The sequence below is a fragment of the Cryptomeria japonica genome, chromosome 7 (genome assembly GCF_030272615.1).
Source record: "Cryptomeria japonica chromosome 7, Sugi_1.0, whole genome shotgun sequence".
NCBI lineage: Eukaryota > Viridiplantae > Streptophyta > Pinopsida > Cupressales > Cupressaceae > Cryptomeria > Cryptomeria japonica.
The window spans coordinates 2,092,736-2,111,456 of NC_081411.1; the positions used below are offsets into that span (position 1 = coordinate 2,092,736).

The window sequence follows — 18,721 nt, forward strand, 5'->3', positions numbered from 1 at the left end:
TAGTTAGGCCATTCCTGACCTTGTTTGGACGAATCGAGACATCAAAGGCATGGTGAAGGACGAAATGAGCATGATAGAGCATCCAGACTTGATCAAAAACAATGAGATGATGAAGTTTTGCCTAGAGGGTCAAATTTGCTCCTGTCCCTCACTGAAGGACCAGAGTGAAATTCTTCATAAGGTACGATCTAGGCAAAGATCAAGCAAATCTTATGTTCGAAGGCAAGAAAGGAGGTCAATCGAACCCGTTGAAGACAAATTGAAGATTATCAAACGTCAACAAAGGACCAAAATGCTTAAGTTCGCTCCTGTCCCTCAGGAAGGGACCAGAGCGATTTTTGTTGTAGATGATTTTCTCGCCAAATTTCAACCGATCTCAAGGCATGAATGAATGAAAGGGGGCATTGCGAATCCGTTGAATATAATTTTCGAAGGTGATGAAGTGAAATAAGGCCCACAAGAGCAAAATCGCTCCTGTCCCTCTCCCAGGGACCAGAGCGATTTCCTTCATTAGACAGAATCCAGGCAAATGTCAAGACAAGTGTACGTTCAAAAGCAAGGAAGAACATGAGATGGACGCACTGAATACAAAATGAAGATTTTTTGGACGTCCACAAAGGTCCTAAATGTCTAGTTCGCTCCTGTCCCTCAGGAAGGGACCAGAGCGATTTTTGATATAATTGATTTTCTTGCAAAGTTACAAACAATGTCAAGGCATGAACGAATGGAGTGAAGAAAGACGAATCCGTTGAATATAGACTTGGAACCTGACAAAGTGAGATAAAGGCTACAAAAGGAGGATCGCTCCTGTCCCTCTCCAAGGGACCAGGGCGATACAATGGTGATGTTACTTCCTATGCAAGTTCAAGGTCGATCCAAGTCAAGACGAGGTGGCGAGGGACATTTCAAGGTGTCTTTAGCAAGCACAAACATTAAAAGGTCGTCACAATGATGAAATTCGCATCCTAGAACATAGATCGCTCCTGTCCCTCTCCAAGGGACCAGGGCGATGTTAGATGCATTGGTCATTTTGTGCAAGATTTACGTAAGAACAAGATTTCATAAGGTAATGCAAGGTCTAAGGCATCGTTTGAAGATAACATACAAGAGTTTTGAACGTCCAAACATTGCTAATCAAGGTAAAAAGCTCACATTGCTCCTGTCCTTTGGACAAGGACCAGGGCGATCCTATCAAGAGCACTCATATTCCTTCAAGATCAAAGCAAGGTGAGGTTAAGCGAGGCAAGGGACGACGTTTGGAGGACATCACAATGAAGATCGAAGATAAAAGGATGCATATTGAACGTGGAAATTTGAAGATCGCTCCTGTCCTTTGGACAAGGACCAGGGCGATGAACATCCAAAGACACTCATGAACGCATGCAAGACATTCAAGCTTGAAGGACCCAACAAACATTGCAAAATCAACGTGGAGATGAGAACTTTGAACGTCAAAATTGCGAGAATCAGGACAAAATTGATGGATCGCTCCTGTCCCTCTCCAAGGGACCAGGGCGATGAGGTACGTATCTTTCACCTTCACAATTTGGCATTCAAACAAACATTTCTGAATTTATTTTAAATGCTAAAAATCGATAATCTTTGAAAATTCTATTAAAATGGCATTTAAAATTTGCGCAAAACATTAATTAATTATTTTTGCCTTGTAAAAAAAAAAAAAATCGAATTTATTAATTAATAAACAAGGAAATTTAATTAATTAATTATTGTTTGCAATAAAAATGGATCGCTTGAGTTTATTTTATGAAGGTCGGCCTTTGTTATTTATTAAAAATCATTTATAATTGCTTTATTATTACCAAGTCGGCCTTAAGGCAAGTATGAGGTGAGCGCTATAAAGGGAGGGTGAGAATCTTCATTTTCACATTATCATTCTTCATTCACATGCGATTTGAGAAGGTGCGAAATTGTGTTCAAAGTGCGATTTGGAGTTTACTAATAAAGGTGGTGCGATATCTTGGAGACTTCGTTGGAGCGAATTTGTCAAGGATTGAAGACCACGTCAAAGGTGCGAGACTAGGAGGATTTGTTAAGGCGAACTTGAAGATCCATTTGAGCGAGTTGATAAGAGGAACGTTCTTTTGAAGATCACATCAAGACCATCTTATTTCAAATTTTGCCTAGGCGATTTTATTCATTTTGCATTTTAGAGTTAGCTCTCAAGTAAGGTATGGCAAGATCTCTTGTTTTAATTTCAAATTTTGATTGTCATTGCCTTAATTTTGAAATTTTGTTTTTCCTTAGCTCAGTCTTTTTTAGGAAATGATTAATAAAGGACTTATCATTAAGTTTCCTAAAAAATTGCTCTCTAATTTATGTTATGTATTGCAAAATCATGTTACTAATTTTGAAATGTTGTGTAGGCGTCAAATGGAGGTCTCTTCAAGGAAAATCAAGCCGGATCAAGGATGGTCTTCGCCAGGACGGTCTTCGCCGGGACGGTCTTAGCCAGGACATGGGCGACCTCTTTCAATCCAGCGTTCCAAGGCGAGGTACATCATCTTCCTGCACATCGAGGACGCAAGGAGTTAGAACAAGGGCTCGTTGAAGAAGCAAAATAGTTCCAGATGAATTAATTAAAGCAAGCTTCTCAACAACATCAAGTTGAATATCTACCAAGTTCCAAGTGTCAAATGAGGTGGCGTCCTAGTCATCATTTCTCCAATCAGTGAAGTCCATCTCAGCATGTCCAGATTCAATGTACTTAACTCATGGAAGGTGACACAAACTCCAATGTACCTACCCCGGCTATCCATTGGTCGATTTTTCTAGAAGGGACATGTGTCCAAGCAATACAATTATTTCATTGGTCAAACATTAAATGTTATGTAATGGTTGTAACAAACCCTAATTAGGGTTTTCATTGTAAAATCTTGGTCGTTGATCTTGAATTGATCTAAGCCATCAAATTGTATTGTGGGCACTATATAAGCCCAAACATTTCATTTGTAAAGGAGGATTAGAGAGAGTTGTAAATAGTTGGAAGAGTTAGAATATAGTTGATAGAATAGCAATTAGAGTAGAATAGGAGGACAAGGCAAGAAATTGTTGCCATTGATTGTAAACAAACTCCATTTTCATTGAAGTAATGGTGAAATATGTCGTTTTTCTTGCAATTTGCATGGTTTCTTGTTGAGTCTTCAATCTTAGATGGTAGATGATTAGATGAATGGAGGAAATGTGATTGATTGATGGTGGAATTCGTACATCCATACTACTAGCAGTTTGTTGATTGCAGACTTGCCTTGTGTAGTCAACTGGAATCATTCAGCCTAAGCTCAATTTCAATTTGTTGCCTCTTCATTGATATGCATCAACTTGGATGGTATCTATGCCTGCGGTGATAATTTGAACATCATAAAGCTCCCCTTAGAAGATCGCACTAGTCTTGTGTAGATGTTCCATTGATGTCAAAACAAGACCTAGTTAGAGTTTCATCAAAAATCAAGTCATTGCTCCTACATTCTTAGTATTAGGATTGGATCCTCTCTTTCCCCTTTCCTTTTTTTCTTTTTTTTTTTAATCTAAGTTAGTAAGAGCCTGTGTCCAGCAAAGCAGATTGGAAGTTCAATCATCACATGTAAGTCCCCTTGTGATCCCAGCAAATCACATCATACCACTGGAGCTTGTCCACACGTAGAGACCCTACATCGAAGAACCTTGGAGTCCATCTAACTGATCCTTTTTGCAGATCTTCAGCAGTTAGAGACTATTTTCTCAAGAGAGGATAAGATACCTATTGGTATTTTATTCTGTGTATGATTGTGTATAAAATACACGTCAACAGGTATATGTGAAAAGTTCACATCAACATTCAAGTGTTTCATTGCATATTCTTTGTTGTCAAACCCCTGTCGAGCAACATAAGGCTGCAAATTCATTTTCTTGAGCTCCACTTCTAAGTTCAATGCATCAGAAACAGTTTTGCAACTATAATATCCGAGTTCAACTGGGAAAATTGCTTCAGACTCACTTTTCATCCCTAATTTCTTATCAACATGAGCTAACTGTCTGCAAACTTCTAAGAGTACATAACTATCGAGAGCATATTTGGGCAATTTGAAAGGTTCCATCTTCAAAGCCACCAATTCTAATATAAGTAAATCTAGGAAATTGAATAAAACAACTCCCATATGTACTAACCAACTTTAATGCCTCAGGTGACATTCTATTATTCATATTTCCTTGCAGTTCAAAAGTTAATCTTCCCACAAAGACATCATTCCATCTCAAGAAGTTTTTTGTGTACCTCTGTATCTGCAAATGTGGATAGAACTCATAGACCTTCATTCCATCAACCCAAGGTTCTTGATATAATCCTGGCCATTCTCTGATACAGGCTAAAATATAAAACAGGTAGGAAGTCATATGAAAACCAGCCATTCCGACAAAATTACTCAAACCTTCGTGCAATCTCTCAGCAATTACTTGCACCCAGTCAAGGTATTTCTCACCAGATAATAATACCTGAATGTAAAAATACATCCAGTCTTCCCAATAGAAGGCATGTAAATTCCCCTTAAGCCTATTCAAAAGAATCACAATATCTCTTACTTTTGTAATAAAATGCTCTCTTGTCAAGGGTTTAGGCAATCTAGAACCTCCCTTCTGTATTTTAAGGAGCCAGTTTCTAGCGATGACGCTCCGATAAACACTTTTCTTCTCAGAGAAAAATGCATATGAGGTTCCTATGGACCAATTTTCATACGGCTCTTTGTGAGGAATTCCAATTGCAGCCATTACTGTTTCTCTGTCAATCTGCACTAGCATGTCTCCATTATTGGCCCTAATACACCTATTACTAGCATCATATCTGTTCATGCATGCATATACTAATTCTGGGCAAGGAGCAGCAATTGGGAATGCGGCGGCCTCAACCAAACCACTGTGAACTATCTTTTCCATCATGGAATTGGCTTTTGGGTTCTTAGCCCTTTCTAGAAAATTATCTAACTCATTTTGAACGAAGGCTGTATCATCTAATTCTGGGAGGGTACTAATCAAGCATGATGTTCGACCCAATTTTGGAAGAGTCGGTCTCATTTTTGCTTAAAATTGCATCAATCAGACAACATTCAATTCCGAGGCAAAGAATTACACTTTTCCAATTTCAGAACTAAAACAGAGCAGGGCGAAATAAGCAATTGAACTCACCTGTTTTCACCATCAAACTGTGTAACCCTCGGAAAAACTGAGCTAAATTACCTTCCGCGTTTCTACTCTTCGCCAGCGGCAACAATAATTGTCTTACCTGAGAAGCATCATATTTAAGGACGGAAAACACTGAAAAGTACCAAAACATGCTTCGTCCCAGCTCATTTATCCGTGTAAAACCCCTCATGATTTGATATAGTTCTTACATGCCCATTAATTAGAAATCAATTTCACACAGTCGACATGCTTTCTCATGATTGTTTTCCATAATTGCAATTTGAAAACACGAAAAACAAGGAATATTCTGTTTCCATCGTGCCGCCTTTTCTTCCTAAACACCATCGGGCTGATTTGAAACACCACTTTGAACCTTGGGCTATTTTAAAAGAAGTTCATTGGTTCAAAGTTCAATGACAAAAGATCAACATTTGCGAACAAGCATAAAGAGACAAAAGGAACATTCAATGACACGAGAATGAACCTTGAACCTTGAACCATTTCAAAAAAAAGGTTCAATGGTTCAAGTTCAAAGCGACCAGAAGACTAGTACTAAAGAGACAACTGCAAAACAAAAGACAAAAGACCGATTGAACCTTGAACCTTGAACCGGAAGGAGACCGTGGTCCCTGTAGAATTTGTGGTTCCAGGTTTTCGGATGGACCTTGAAAATAGATTGGCCACCAACGGGTACAAATTGAAACCCTACCACGCAAAGCGCGCAGGGGACCTGAGAGGCCGGACGGACACCCGAGAGCCTGGAGGGGGACCCGAGAGGATGGAAGGGGACTCGAGAGGCCAGGTAGGCGACTTGAGAGGCACGGGACCAATGCGGGAGACTCTTGGGCAAGGAAAACCGAGAAGGATGAAGGGCGATCCCAGCAGCATGGGACCCGAGCCGAAGACTCTCGACAATTAGATTATATTAAAAAAAAAGAAAAAAAAAGCCTAACTCGTACGCCAGGTGATCGTACGACATGGAATAAAAAAAAAAAAAAGAGAGAGAAAGAAGTCGTGGGGCCATCGTATGGTGACCACACCGAAGGTGGGACCACCGACAGTGGAACCACAGAAGGTGGAACCATTGTGCGGTGGTCACACCGACGGTGGAGCCACCGAAGGTGGAACGACCGTGTGGTGGTCACACCGACGGTGGGGCCACTGGCGGTGGATGCCACTGGCGGTGGATGCCACCGTTTGGTGGACACCCGCACGTCGCACTTGAAACCCCCGCACCATGCAGCCCACACAAGGAAAAAGGAGGAGAAGGAAACCTCGCGGAGGTGTCAGTGCTGTTGTTGACTGTACGAGGAGGTTGTATGGCCAAGGTGCCATCGGGGACAGAGGAAACTTAAAAAAAACAAAAAACAAAAAAAAAACAACCAGATTGAAAAATCATTCGATGACATATGGAGCCAGGACATTGAAAATATTAGAGTGGAGAAGAAGGGTTTTGACATCATAAAATATCACAGAAATGATGCGCGCCATGGACTTCCGTGTGGTTCTGAAGGTTGTAAATTGGTGTTGGCGGCAGGAGCGCGGCCCCAGACCCTGCAGGGACATCGCCCCTCGACCTCGTTGGGGCGCTGCCCCAGACCTCGCTGGGGGCACTACCCCCAGACCCCTAGTTTATTTTTGAGCTATAGTACACTTGTTGGAGTTGGGCAAAAGGCATTAGAGATGTCACGGTAAGTGTTGTGGTTGTCCATACTGTGAGAAAGAAGCCTGCAGCTAAGCATTGGCGGGGAAGCCATAAGCCGTAGAGGGAGACGGATTTGGAGGTTGGGAACAAACAGAGTTTGAGGGAAGGCATTGCAGGTCTGCGCAATTGTATGACAACAGAGAGTTATTCAGTTCAGTTAGCAGCCTTTGGGGAGTGTGATGGAGGATTTGAGGTGTCTCCTAGCCTTTGTGCCAGTGGGTTGTGGCCACCTCCAGGCAGGAATGGTACGCTTTGAGGAACTTGGAGTATGTCTCGGCTGGACGTGAGGTTGCCTTGGTGGATGCAGAGAGGGCTCGGGAGGAGCTGACCACCAGGTTGGAGGTAGTACTAGCGTGAGACTTAGCTCAGCGTACCCAGGAGTTGGATGCCGAGAGGGCAACGCGGGTGGCCATCGAGGACAAATTGGCTAGGGAGACAGTATCATTTGAGTAGCAGTTGGTGGAGGCTGAGACTGCAACGCGTGTTTTGCAGACAAGTTTGGTTTAGGCACAGGAGAACTGTGATGTCAAAGAGGCACTTGAGCATCGGATGGTAGCAGCCAAGGGTTTTCAAGCGAGGACGCAGCAGGTGTATAAGTTCCGGGCTCGACTGGCATTAGCAATTCTGTTTAATGTCATCTCTATTTTGTGTTAATTTGTCCGGAGACGACTTCTTTTCTTTTGGGGGGGATGATGTTGGCAGCAATATTGTACATGGAAATAAAACTAGTTAATTAAGTTGTAATTGTCTTGGTTAGTTGGTAAACAAACGATGGATTGGTCCAAGAAGGGCCAGTAGCTCAGTGGTAGAGCACTTCAGTAGTGTATGGAAGGTCCTAGGTTCGAGTCCTAGCTGGTCCATGTCTCAACATGGTATCAGAGCTAGGTCCAGGCTAGGAGCCCCAAGCACACGAGAGGTGTGGCTTAAGGGGGGGTGTTGGTGTTGGAAATAAGCCACACCCGGACTGACGATGGATTGGTCCAAGAGGGGCCAGTAGCTTAGTGGTAGAGCACTCCAGCAGCGTATGGAAGGTCCTAGGTTCGAGTCCTAGCTGGTCCATGTCTCAACATGGTATTAGAGCCAGGTCCAAGCTAGGAGCCCCTAGCACACGAGAGGTGTGGCTTAAGGGGGGGTGTTGGTGTTGGAAATAAGCCACACCCGGACCAACGATGGACTAGTCCAAGAAGGGCTAGTAGCTCAGTGGTAGAGCACTCCAGCAGCGTATGGAAGGTCCTAGGTTCAAGTCCTAGCTGGTCCATGTCTCAACATAATGGTTCAGATTGCAAGATCCAAACTCCTTCATAAGCATCAATTGCAATTATTTGATGCATGGTGTCTTATATTTGATGTGGGTGGCGATTAATAAAGATGTCACGATTTTGTATGTAGCTTTCTCATTTCTCTATGCAACATTGAATGCCTATGATTAAATTGCCCTCTTGTTTTGATTGCAGTAACATCAAATGAAGGTGGCTAAACAAATTGCGATGAGGTATCAACCTTCTTAGCGGCTATAAGCTTGGAACGATCCATTTTAGCCAAAGCTTAACTTCAATTATCGCTCCTTCATTGATATGCATCAACTTGATGGTGTTTATGCTTGTGGTGGTGATTTGAAAATCATAGAGCTATCCTTAGGAGATCGCACTGGGCTTGTGGAGATGTTTGCTAAATGTTAAAGCAAAATTTAGTCGGGTTTCATCAAAGATTGTCCATTTCTCTTACATTCCTAGAGTTAGAAAAGTTTTCCTAAACTCTATTCCTTTTTTTTTTTTTTTTAAACCAAGTTAAATCCCATGTTCCAGCATTATTCGAGCATTCAAGCATTCAACGTAAGTCCACCTTGTGAAACCAGCAATATCACATCATATACAACTGAGTCTATCCAAGAGAACGTCAAGACTTGGCATTAGAGAACCTTGGAGTCGTCCCACTTGCTCACGCAGCTTAGCATTTGGGAGTCTTTGCTCAATAGAGGATATAATACTTAGAATTTTATTTTGTGTTGCATAGCGTGTAAAAATGCCATCAACAGAACCCAATTCAAGATTTACAGCCCACAACGTTTTCATAGATTTGTATGAATCAATCACTTAGCCTGTTCTTTGATAGGTCCAAAAACCAAAGATTTTGGTCTGTACAGCTTATAGAAGGTGGAATCCCTCTGCTCAAATTATTTCCCCATTTGAAATTACGATTTTAGCAAAGAGTTGCTTCAGGTGGCATGCAGCTTCTAGTGCCATGCTGTTCTGCCAAATGTCTTGAAAAGTGAGATTTTTGCAGCTTGCATTTGGTGACTCAAGTTTGGACATTTTTGTTAATAATACTTACTTCAAGCACTATCTTCATCTGCCCTGGTTTAATGGCAACGAATGTGCCCTGTTATGAGTAGCTTGAATAGGAAATAAAATCATAAGAAACATAGCAATTTAGGTTCTTCATCATTGAGTAATTATTGCTTCAACAAAAAATATATAGAAGAGTAACTAATATTCTCAAAATTTTACAGTTCAAAATTTCTAAAAGAAATGTAATAAAATACAAATGGACCGAAATTTTCATTTAATAATTTATTTGTTCATCAAAATTGATCAAAACCTAAATAAACTCTACCACTGGAAGGCCAAATGGTTAGTTTTTTCCAAACCAGCATGCAAAACAATAATCTTTATACTTAAATATATGGAGAGTTTTACTTTTCAATACAAGTGGTTTTGGCAACTATCAAATTGTTTGTATTAGTCTATATTTTAAAATTCATTATTCATTTGTTATGACATGAGCAATGAGTTCTTAATAGTTTCATCACATTGTTTTTTCACTTATCTTGCAGGAATTTAAATTACCCAAACTCTATGCTGACTATCGGCTAACCAGTGCACCTCATTGGGGTGCAAGTGCTAGTTATAATAGGATTTGAACTTTTATTAGGAAATATATCTAGTCAGGGTTGTTGCAGAGGTGGGCCGACAGAGATACAATTTGCAAGAGGGGCCATATATCACACATGTATATGACCGACTACTAAGATTCAAAACTTGAAATGTAAACAGATCATGAATGATGCAAGCACAACCAACTTATATAAAAAGGGACAATCCATTACAAATGCAAAATTCAGTTTGGGTGGACAACCAATCAAGTTACAGAATTGTTATCATTGGGCAATTGTATGCAGAGATTTTGTTGGTCGTTTGATTATGTTGAATGACCTCTTAGAATTCAAATAATGGAAGGAGAAATCAATTCCTGGATGATCCAGAACAAAGAAATTGCAGCAGAACTTGGCATGAAAATTGAAGCTGTTGAGACAGAGTCTATTAATGTTAGGATAGGAGGGTCTATCATACAGATGGTTATACCCTCTACTTCACAAGATTCCTTTCTGGCTATATTTTTAGACCCAGAGGAAGGAGATGAGACCTTCACTGAAACTCTTTTTGACTTGAATGAGAAACTTGAGCGAATAAGATTTAGTCCAGACTGCATGAGCAAAGTACTCGGCTGCATGGTGCAAGTATTTGAGAAACACCAGCGCTATAAGCTAAGTGAAGGTGGCGAGAACATAGAATCATGTGTAGTCAGTTTAGCTGAAGATGCGAGATTGGAGTGTGATAAGGCCTTGTGGGCATGCCATGATGATCCATCCATTCTACAAGGAATACTACCATGGTGCTCTGTCAGCTTGATTCCAAATCTGGAAGCTATTGAATTGCAAATGGAAGTTAAGGGTATAATGGTTGAGGATCATGTGACCACAGGGCTAGGATTTTGTTTCGAGCTTCCTCTTGTGATTCATCTCCAATTTAGTAGCAGTGCATGGTCTGCAAGAGTTTTTTCTCTAGATATCTTTAGGTCGGTGCAAGTTTATGTGATGCAAAGCCCAATTCAGTCTCGACAGTTGAGAGATTCAATGGAAAAGATGACAGTTGGATTGAATGAAAGAATGAGAAATGCCATTGCTAAAAGTCTCCAGGATAGGATGCGCCCATATGGACCTCATGTGTTGGTGCAACTTTCAGTGAAAGAATTTTTCAATAATTGCAAAATTTCAACTGATGGGTCGCTATATGTAGGGGAACAGATTTCCGAGTCTCATAACATTATTGTTTCCCTTCTGGTTTCATTGGGAAATTGGATGAAGAATGTGAAGAACTGGTGTGCGGTTTGTAGGAAGAAGCTTCCACCATTTTCTCGACTGTGGTACTGCGACGAAGTATTATGGTATTTTCTTCTTGAATCCAAGTAGATTTTTTTACCAACTTTTTATATTTTTATCAATAGAATTTGTTTTTTTAGCAAGCATAGTGTGGGTCAGGTTTAAACGACAAGTGGTTCATTCATCTGAAAATACAGTAGTCTGTGTGATCCTAGATGAACCACCTAAACAAATCAATACTTAGAATGTAAATCATGCTATTATGGTATTTTCTTCTTGAATCTAAGTAGATTTTTTTTATCAAATTTTTATATTTTTATCAATAGAATTTGTTTTTTTAGCAAGCATACTGTGGGTCAGGTTTAAACGCCAAGTACTTCATCTGAAAATACAGTAGTCTGTGTGATTCCAGATGAACCATCTAAACAAATCAGTACTTAGAATATAAATCATGCTATTGTGTAGCATTAACCAATAAACTTTGTTTTCTTTACAGTTTGTTCAGGTTTGAAGAGTTGGGAATTGGAACGTCTGTGCTCCAGGAACTGAAAAACTCAGAGTTAATTGATTTGGAAATTACTCTTGCCGCTACTGCAGCAAGATGTTTAGATCGTGATGTTTTTGAGCCATATCCGAGTTTTCTTTTGAAGAACAATGAAATACGAAAACGTTCTGGATTCTTCAGTTCAATTGAATCAGGGAAAGCTACTGCCAGTGAACCAAGGGACTTTTTGGCTAATAAGAATTTGGCTCTTATAAAGCAGATAATAGATGCATTTCCCCCACTTTCAGAGATGCAAGGGTGTTCCAATGAAATTGAACTAGTTTTGAAGCTGGGTATATCATGGCTGCAAAAGGATTGTAAAACTGGTGGTATCAATCGGGATGACTTATCGGAAGAAGAATATGCAGATCAATTATTACTTCCATACAAAATTCTCACATATGTGCTGTTTACAAATAGATCCTCTCTTTATGTGCTAAAGAACACCAATAAATTGAATGTGAAAGGATCTCTTTATGAGTTTGCAGTTTTCTATAATTCTGAGAGTGAGGAAATATTTAATCAACGCAGGGCCGCTGAAGGATCTGTCTTTGCATTCCATGGAAGTTATATATGCAATTGGTACTCTATCCTTAGGTATGTGCTATTGATACCCTGCCTTTGTTCTTTTATATATTTCCAGTCGACTCTTCCTCCTTGTTGATGTTTAACAAATAGATTGCTATGTTGATTTTTACAGGAATGGCCTAAAATGCTTGAGTGAGACAGGGTACATGTCTGCTGGAAATTTCCTTGGCAATGGGATCTACCTTTCTCGTCACATGGAAAAGGCATATACATATTGCCGTTCTTACCGTTTCTCTATACATGGGGAATCTAAAGTATACAGAGTCATGGCTCTCTGTGAGGTTTTCTCATGGGAAAAGTATAGAAAAGCTCATGACGTCTTGGTGGCTTCTAATGAGAATGATGTTGTCATACGGTATTTGATTGTCTTTAATGAAGAGCATGATATTTGCATATGGGAAACCGAAAAGGTAATAGCAGGAAACATGCTTTCAGATGAAACCGATTTCGGGGAACATTATAAACGGCTGAGAAGCCAATACGTCAATGAGGTGATGAATATAGGCTCCATTTCAGTTGAAAATCGCTTGGAATTATTGCAGAAAAAGGTGTCAAACAAATAAAACTGCTTAAAACTATAAAAAATTCTGAACTGCTAGAAGATAAACACACTATAAATCTATCAAGCATGTTTGTGTATCCATTGTTGAGGTTGTGCTATGCACAATTATTTTAATTAATTTTATAAATGGATTTTATTTAATTAATTTTATAAATGGATATTATTTAATTAATTTTATAAATGGATTTTCCTTGCAAAGCTTCGAGGCAACTTTACAATAAATGCGCGAAGTAAAAATGATTTTGTTAAAAGGGGCAGAGTTTAATGGAGGGAGTGTGTTCACCATTTTTTTTTCTTTCTTTCCCCTTTTTTTAATTTTTTTTTTTTTTTTTCGACATTCATTTAAAATATTAAAATGTATTGATAAAATAACTTTTAAGTAGATAACTTTTTAGGTTTTTTTTTTTTTTTTAACAACCAAATTGATATATCTTTTTTTTATAATTGTGGATTACGGCAATATGTTTAAGTGTCATCTAAATTAAAAATCATTTTTCAATTAATTAGCTACTTCAAAGATCCCAGCCATCAAAGTCACTCACATGTTGAGCTTGACCCAAACTTGATTCTAGAGAATGTATTTAAGTGTAGAATTTTTTATATGTAAGCATGAAAATATAAGATTTTGCTGATGCATTGTATATATTTGAAGTATACATATCTACGTATAAAGTATTAAATTTTATTAATAAGTATACATATTTATTTTAATTAACTGCTAGTATATCTATGTAAAAGATATTTGAAATATTTTTTTCTAGGAATTTATTTTCCAACCAATTTATCATATTTCGTTAAAATAGATGTCTTGAAAAGAATATACTTCCATATTTTATTTATCTAAATTTCTAAAAGACCAACATTATAAATGGATCAAGCATGTTTATGCATTCATTATTGGGGGTTTGCTAATATGATATACATTTATTTTGATTAATTCAATAAATGAATATGTTCGAAAGAAAAATTTAGCAACTTTACAATGGATGCAAGAATAAAATGTGTTATGTATAAAATATGTCCAATTTAATTATATAAATACATATGTTTTTTAAATTTAATTGTGCTAATGTTGGGAGGCATTTAGGAAATCCTAACCATCAATGTCATCTATATACTCACTTTTAGAAATGCTAACACATTGTATATGTAGATATCTAAAATTGTCCTAGCTTAATTAAATAAATATTTATCCTAAACTTTCTATTAATTAAATAGATTTTTATTTATTTCATTAATTTTTTTTTTCTAGCCTTCTTTATTTAAATAAATATTTTTTATTTATTTAAATTGTCTTTTTAAAAAAAAATTAAAAAAATATTTATTTGTTTAATTGGTCCCACTTCTTCTATTAATTAAATAAATATGTATTTGTTTAATTAATTTATTAGTTTTTTTCTTTCAATGACATGTCATTTATCTCTTAATTTTCTTTTACCTACCCTTTCATTATTTTATTATTTTTTCTTAAGTACCCTCTTATTATTTTATCATTTTCTATACCTACCCTTCAATCATGGCCAACCATTTATTTTTTTTGTCTCTTAATCCTATCTCTCAATTTTCCAAGGTACTCTTTATATAAGAAGATTTCCTCGTTTTCATCAATCTTAATGAGCAATTTAGCAATTTGACAATCCAGCGTTGGAGCGTACTTTTTGCATTCTAGCATTCCAATATTTGCATTCATTATATTATTGAAGATGTTGAATCATCTAGATCTTGTTCCATAAGATCTCATATTTGATTTTCTCCATCTACAATATGTATTTAACATATAAAAGTAAATTATAGGATTTTGTTAATACAATTGATGCAAGAGCACCCAAGGTCAAAAGTAATTTTGAATCACCAATTTTTATTTTTATTTTCATGTTATGATTTTTAATTTTTGGTTTAAGTCAAGCTTCGAGAGTATCTTGTGGGTTGTTCTAGTTTTTCGTAAAGAAAGTAAACTTTGACATTTCATTCCTATCTTATTCTTTTAATTTGGTTGCCAAAATAGAAGAAAAATCTAGTGAATTTTGAAAAAATAATTAATGACTTCAATTAACAAAAGATAATGAATTGGTTTAATAATTTTTTAATTTTCCAAAGTTAACTATAGCATCAAATCATTTTATATGGTGCAACATCATTGAAAACACATTTTGGAAGTAAAACTATGTTTTTTTCATTCTCTTTGAAGGAATTTCAAAGGTCAAGTTATATAGGAAATAAAGTAGAAAATTGGGTGCCTCTTTTTGATCCTTCTCAAAAGTCTTGAGCTCTATAAAATGTAGACACCCAAAATTGTCCTAGCCTAATTAAATAATTTTTTTATTTAAATAATTAACTTATTTTCTTCTATTAATTAAATGAGTTTCTATTTATTTAATTATTTCATTTATCCCTTTCTAGTCTTTTTTATATCCTAATTTTAATAAATATTTTAATAGATATAATTTTTTTTTTCCAAATTAAATAAATATTTTATTAATTTAATTTGTGTGGCCCTCCTTTTATTAATTAAATAAGTTCTATAATTTATTTAACTAATTCATTTATCTTTTCTCTGTCATTTATCTTAATCACTCCTTTTATTTTATTATTTCCTCTACTTACCCTTTAATTTTAGCTGACTATCTTTTATCACACCTCTTAATCTTATCCCTCCATTTTTAGGATGCTTTCTATATAACAGACTTCCTTTCCTCTCTTATCCATATAGCAACCTTGGAGCATGCTTACATTCTGTTGAATTGACTCTAGCCCACATCAAGCTACATCACCACCACCACATCCATTCACCATTGAACTCTTGTGTAAGCAACGAATTTGAGAGCAACCATACCAAGCAAGATGAATGGAGATAGGAGGATAATAAGGGTCAAACCCATGAAATTTGTGAATGGTATAATCTAATTTAGTTTATGATTTTACATGTTTTATGGTTCTTCATTAGCATTATGTTGGATTTGATTTTAAGTATAGGGTTTTGTGGTTGAATTCATGTTAGCATTTACAATATTGAGAAGATCAAACTCAATGTATACATTTTCGCACGCTTTGTGGGAATAAGATTCCTATTAGATCTATATTTTTGCAGTTTTTTCTCACCATATAATGCTATTTTATAAAAAAAATTTGGAGACTCACATTTTGCAGCTAGGGTTGGAGACACAAGCTTAAGGTTTTGAAAAGATTTGATCATATCTCACAAACTGATGCAATTTTTTTCACAAACAATTTTTTGAAGGTTGTAGATGGTTTAAGTAGTTCTTAGTCCAAAAATTAGAATAAATCAGAATTTTTGGATTATTTTTGAATTTTAAATAATTTTTTAATGATTTTTCATAAAAAATAATTTTGGGAGAAAATTAATGAATTTTTTAGATTGTCTTAAATTAATAGAAATATATTAGGTTTATAGAGGGGATATTTTCTTTGGGCTTTTAATTGTGATGAAAATTAGTTAGCAAAAAATCAAATCTTTGAAAATTAGGGTGTTTTAATGATTTGATCATATATCACAAACGGTTGTGAATTTGTGCACAATTTTTTTTCTATAGGTTTGGAATAATATATGGAGTTTCTAGTCTGAAAATTGGATTTTTTGGATCATTTTTGAATTATTTATAATTTGTTTATGTTTTTTCATAAAAAAATAATGTTAGGAGCAAATCAATAATTTTTTTTTATATATTGTTATATTTATGGAAATAAATCCAAATTATATAGGGGTTTTTTCTTTTTGCTTTTAATTTGGATGAAAAATTAGATCTTTAAAAATTCTAGGGTTTTTTCCTTAAATTTGTTTTCTAGGGTTCAAATCAAGGTATTTTTCTGAAAATTTTACATTTTCAAAAATCTCTCCGAATTTAGAAGGGTTTTTTTCTTTGCATTTTAATTTTTGGAGTAAAAATCATTGCAAAAAAAAAAATCATTTTTTTTTGTTGATAATTTTGTGATGAGCTTATAATTTATTTGCATATATCTTATTGGTCATAGGATTTATTTATCATCATTTAAGTTTCTTTAGCATGAGTTCTAATATCATAAACATTATGTAGTCACACAAATCTGTCCATTTTAATAAAATGAATATTTCGTATTTATTTTGATTAAAAATCCACTAGCCATCAGTTAATTAAATTAATATTTAATTAATTCATCTCCAAACATTCTTCTATTAATTAAATAAATTATTCAATTTATTTTAATTAATTCATTAAATCCAATTCCAACCAATTAAATAAATAAAATCTATTTATTTAATTAAATCCCCTATTCCTCTTTTAAATAAATTAAATAAAAACATTTATTTAAATCATTATCCCCACCCCACTTGCATTTTCCTACAAATGCAATTTGCACACATTTATTTGAAATAAATGAATTTTTATTTTAAATAAAATCCTATTTTCCCTCACCCACCAAATCCACTTGCAAAAATCTAATCCCCTTCTAGATTCTTCTAACCCCTTCCTAATTAGCCTAATCCATCTCCTAAATATTGTCACATTCCTAAGCAAAATGGAGTCACTTCTCAAAGTCTAAAAGTATTTGATAGCCATTAAAGGCTTCCAACTTTCAACCACTTAATCCCCCAAAGTCTCCAATAACCATTAATGGTTAATTCAACCCTCCCACATGGTTAAAACATTTGTTTTGACTCAACCTCTACCCAACCCAAGGGTCTCATCAAGCCTTTAATGCTTTGACCATGATTATCTCTTAATCATTTGCACAAAGGTTCATCCTTGAATTAACTCCTAATTCAGTAGGTAATCCTAATTTAGACTTGACTCTTAGCCTTTAGATAACCATGAGGTCTTCTCAGGCCTTTAATGCCTCCAACCTCTTCTTTCAACCCAACCCTATGTTGACACTTGTCACCATTTCATTGGTGCCATTTGTGCACATGGATTCCCAACTTTCAAGCTTGACCCTTGATTAAACCATTCAATCCTGGCCATCCATTGCTCCATTTTTCCTATAAATAGAGCCCATTCCTTCATAATCCAGATCCTGAAAACTTGTAAGCATTTAGACTATAGACATTTTTAGAGAGCATTTAGCATAGCATAACTAAATCTTGTCTTTTTGGTTAAAATACATCATTTTAGCATAATATTAGCTTTTCATTTCATATTTGGAGCTATACTACAAATCTCAATCCTCCATAAGCATCCATAGTGCAAAAAGCTGCTGAGAGCTACACTATTTTGGAACTTGGAGAGGAGAGGAACAAGGGAGAAGAAGCTAAGGCCATGCTAAGAGGCAGTTGGAGATGTCTCATGATCTTTGTTTTACTTATTAGATATATTAGCATGTCTCTTTGTGTCTCTTTTGGTATGCCTTTTTAGATTAGTTTTCGATTGACTGACACTAAATGTTTTGTGTGTTTTGTGTTGTTTGATCTTAAACTAACCTTGTGCCATTTAGGAGGGCATCACATTATATTTGTGATAACATTTTCTTGCTTTGGTTACATTTTTTGGCATTTTCTATACACATGATTTGAGGAAGATAAAAAGCTAGCCTGAAGCTCATGATTGGATCGATGGGTTCAACACAAAAGGAAAGCATTAAAATCAAGGCACACTTTCTCTAAAAGCCTCTTTTACATTTATAAATGTGGTTATAATCATTTCCATTCATCATAGAATCATTTCTTTCTTGCTTGATGTGCCTTCCACATATGGAAAAAGGGATTACAATTAATCATACACATTTCAATTTGGTTTTAAAATAAAAAAAACATCTTTTCATTCCCAGGATTACTTATTTATGATCTTGTATTGGAACCAAACAATAACTTTGAGTAATTATAAGTAAGTGGCCTTGTTTTCTTTTTTTAGGAGGCCTGCCTAGAGAAGTGATCATTGTAGGGGAGGACCTGAACTCCCGTATTTTGACGGAGTATAAATATCAAGGGTGAATTAAAAGAACGCCTCTTGAAAGTGATTTTTTTTTTGATTGGTAATTGATATTTGTATTAATTATGAT

At 36.0% G+C, this 18,721-nt stretch overlaps 2 protein-coding genes across 2 annotated transcripts in view; both read left to right on the forward strand.

Moving 5' to 3' along the window:
- LOC131056765 (uncharacterized) overlaps window positions 1-9,848 on the forward strand; it is a 47,775-nt gene extending 37,927 nt beyond the window's left edge. Inside the window, exon 3 of the mRNA XM_057991023.2 lies at window positions 9,711-9,848. Within this exon, the coding sequence (XP_057847006.2) occupies window positions 9,711-9,750 (40 nt within the window). The 3' untranslated portion in view covers window positions 9,751-9,848. The remainder of the gene's footprint in view (window positions 1-9,710) is intronic.
- Window positions 9,849-10,106: 258 nt separating this feature from the next.
- Window positions 10,107-12,871, forward strand: LOC131056764 (uncharacterized). The gene is made up of 3 exons (XM_057991022.2): window positions 10,107-11,101; window positions 11,533-12,177; window positions 12,281-12,871. The coding sequence occupies exons 1-3, from the start codon at window positions 10,107-10,109 to the stop codon at window positions 12,729-12,731; spliced, it is 2,091 nt and encodes a 696-aa protein (XP_057847005.2). The 3' UTR covers window positions 12,732-12,871.
- The last annotated feature ends 5,850 nt before the right edge of the window (window positions 12,872-18,721 follow it).

Excerpts from the sequence above, each read along its gene's own strand:
- LOC131056764 (XM_057991022.2), top strand. The coding sequence starts at position 10,107 with ATGGAAGGAGAAATCAATTCCTGGATGATCCAGAACAAAGAAATTGCA. Across the intron at positions 11,102-11,532 it reads TACTGCGACGAAGTATTATG|TTTGTTCAGGTTTGAAGAGT; the intron begins GTATTTTCTTCT and ends TTTTCTTTACAG. Across the intron at positions 12,178-12,280 it reads AATTGGTACTCTATCCTTAG|GAATGGCCTAAAATGCTTGA; the intron begins GTATGTGCTATT and ends TGATTTTTACAG.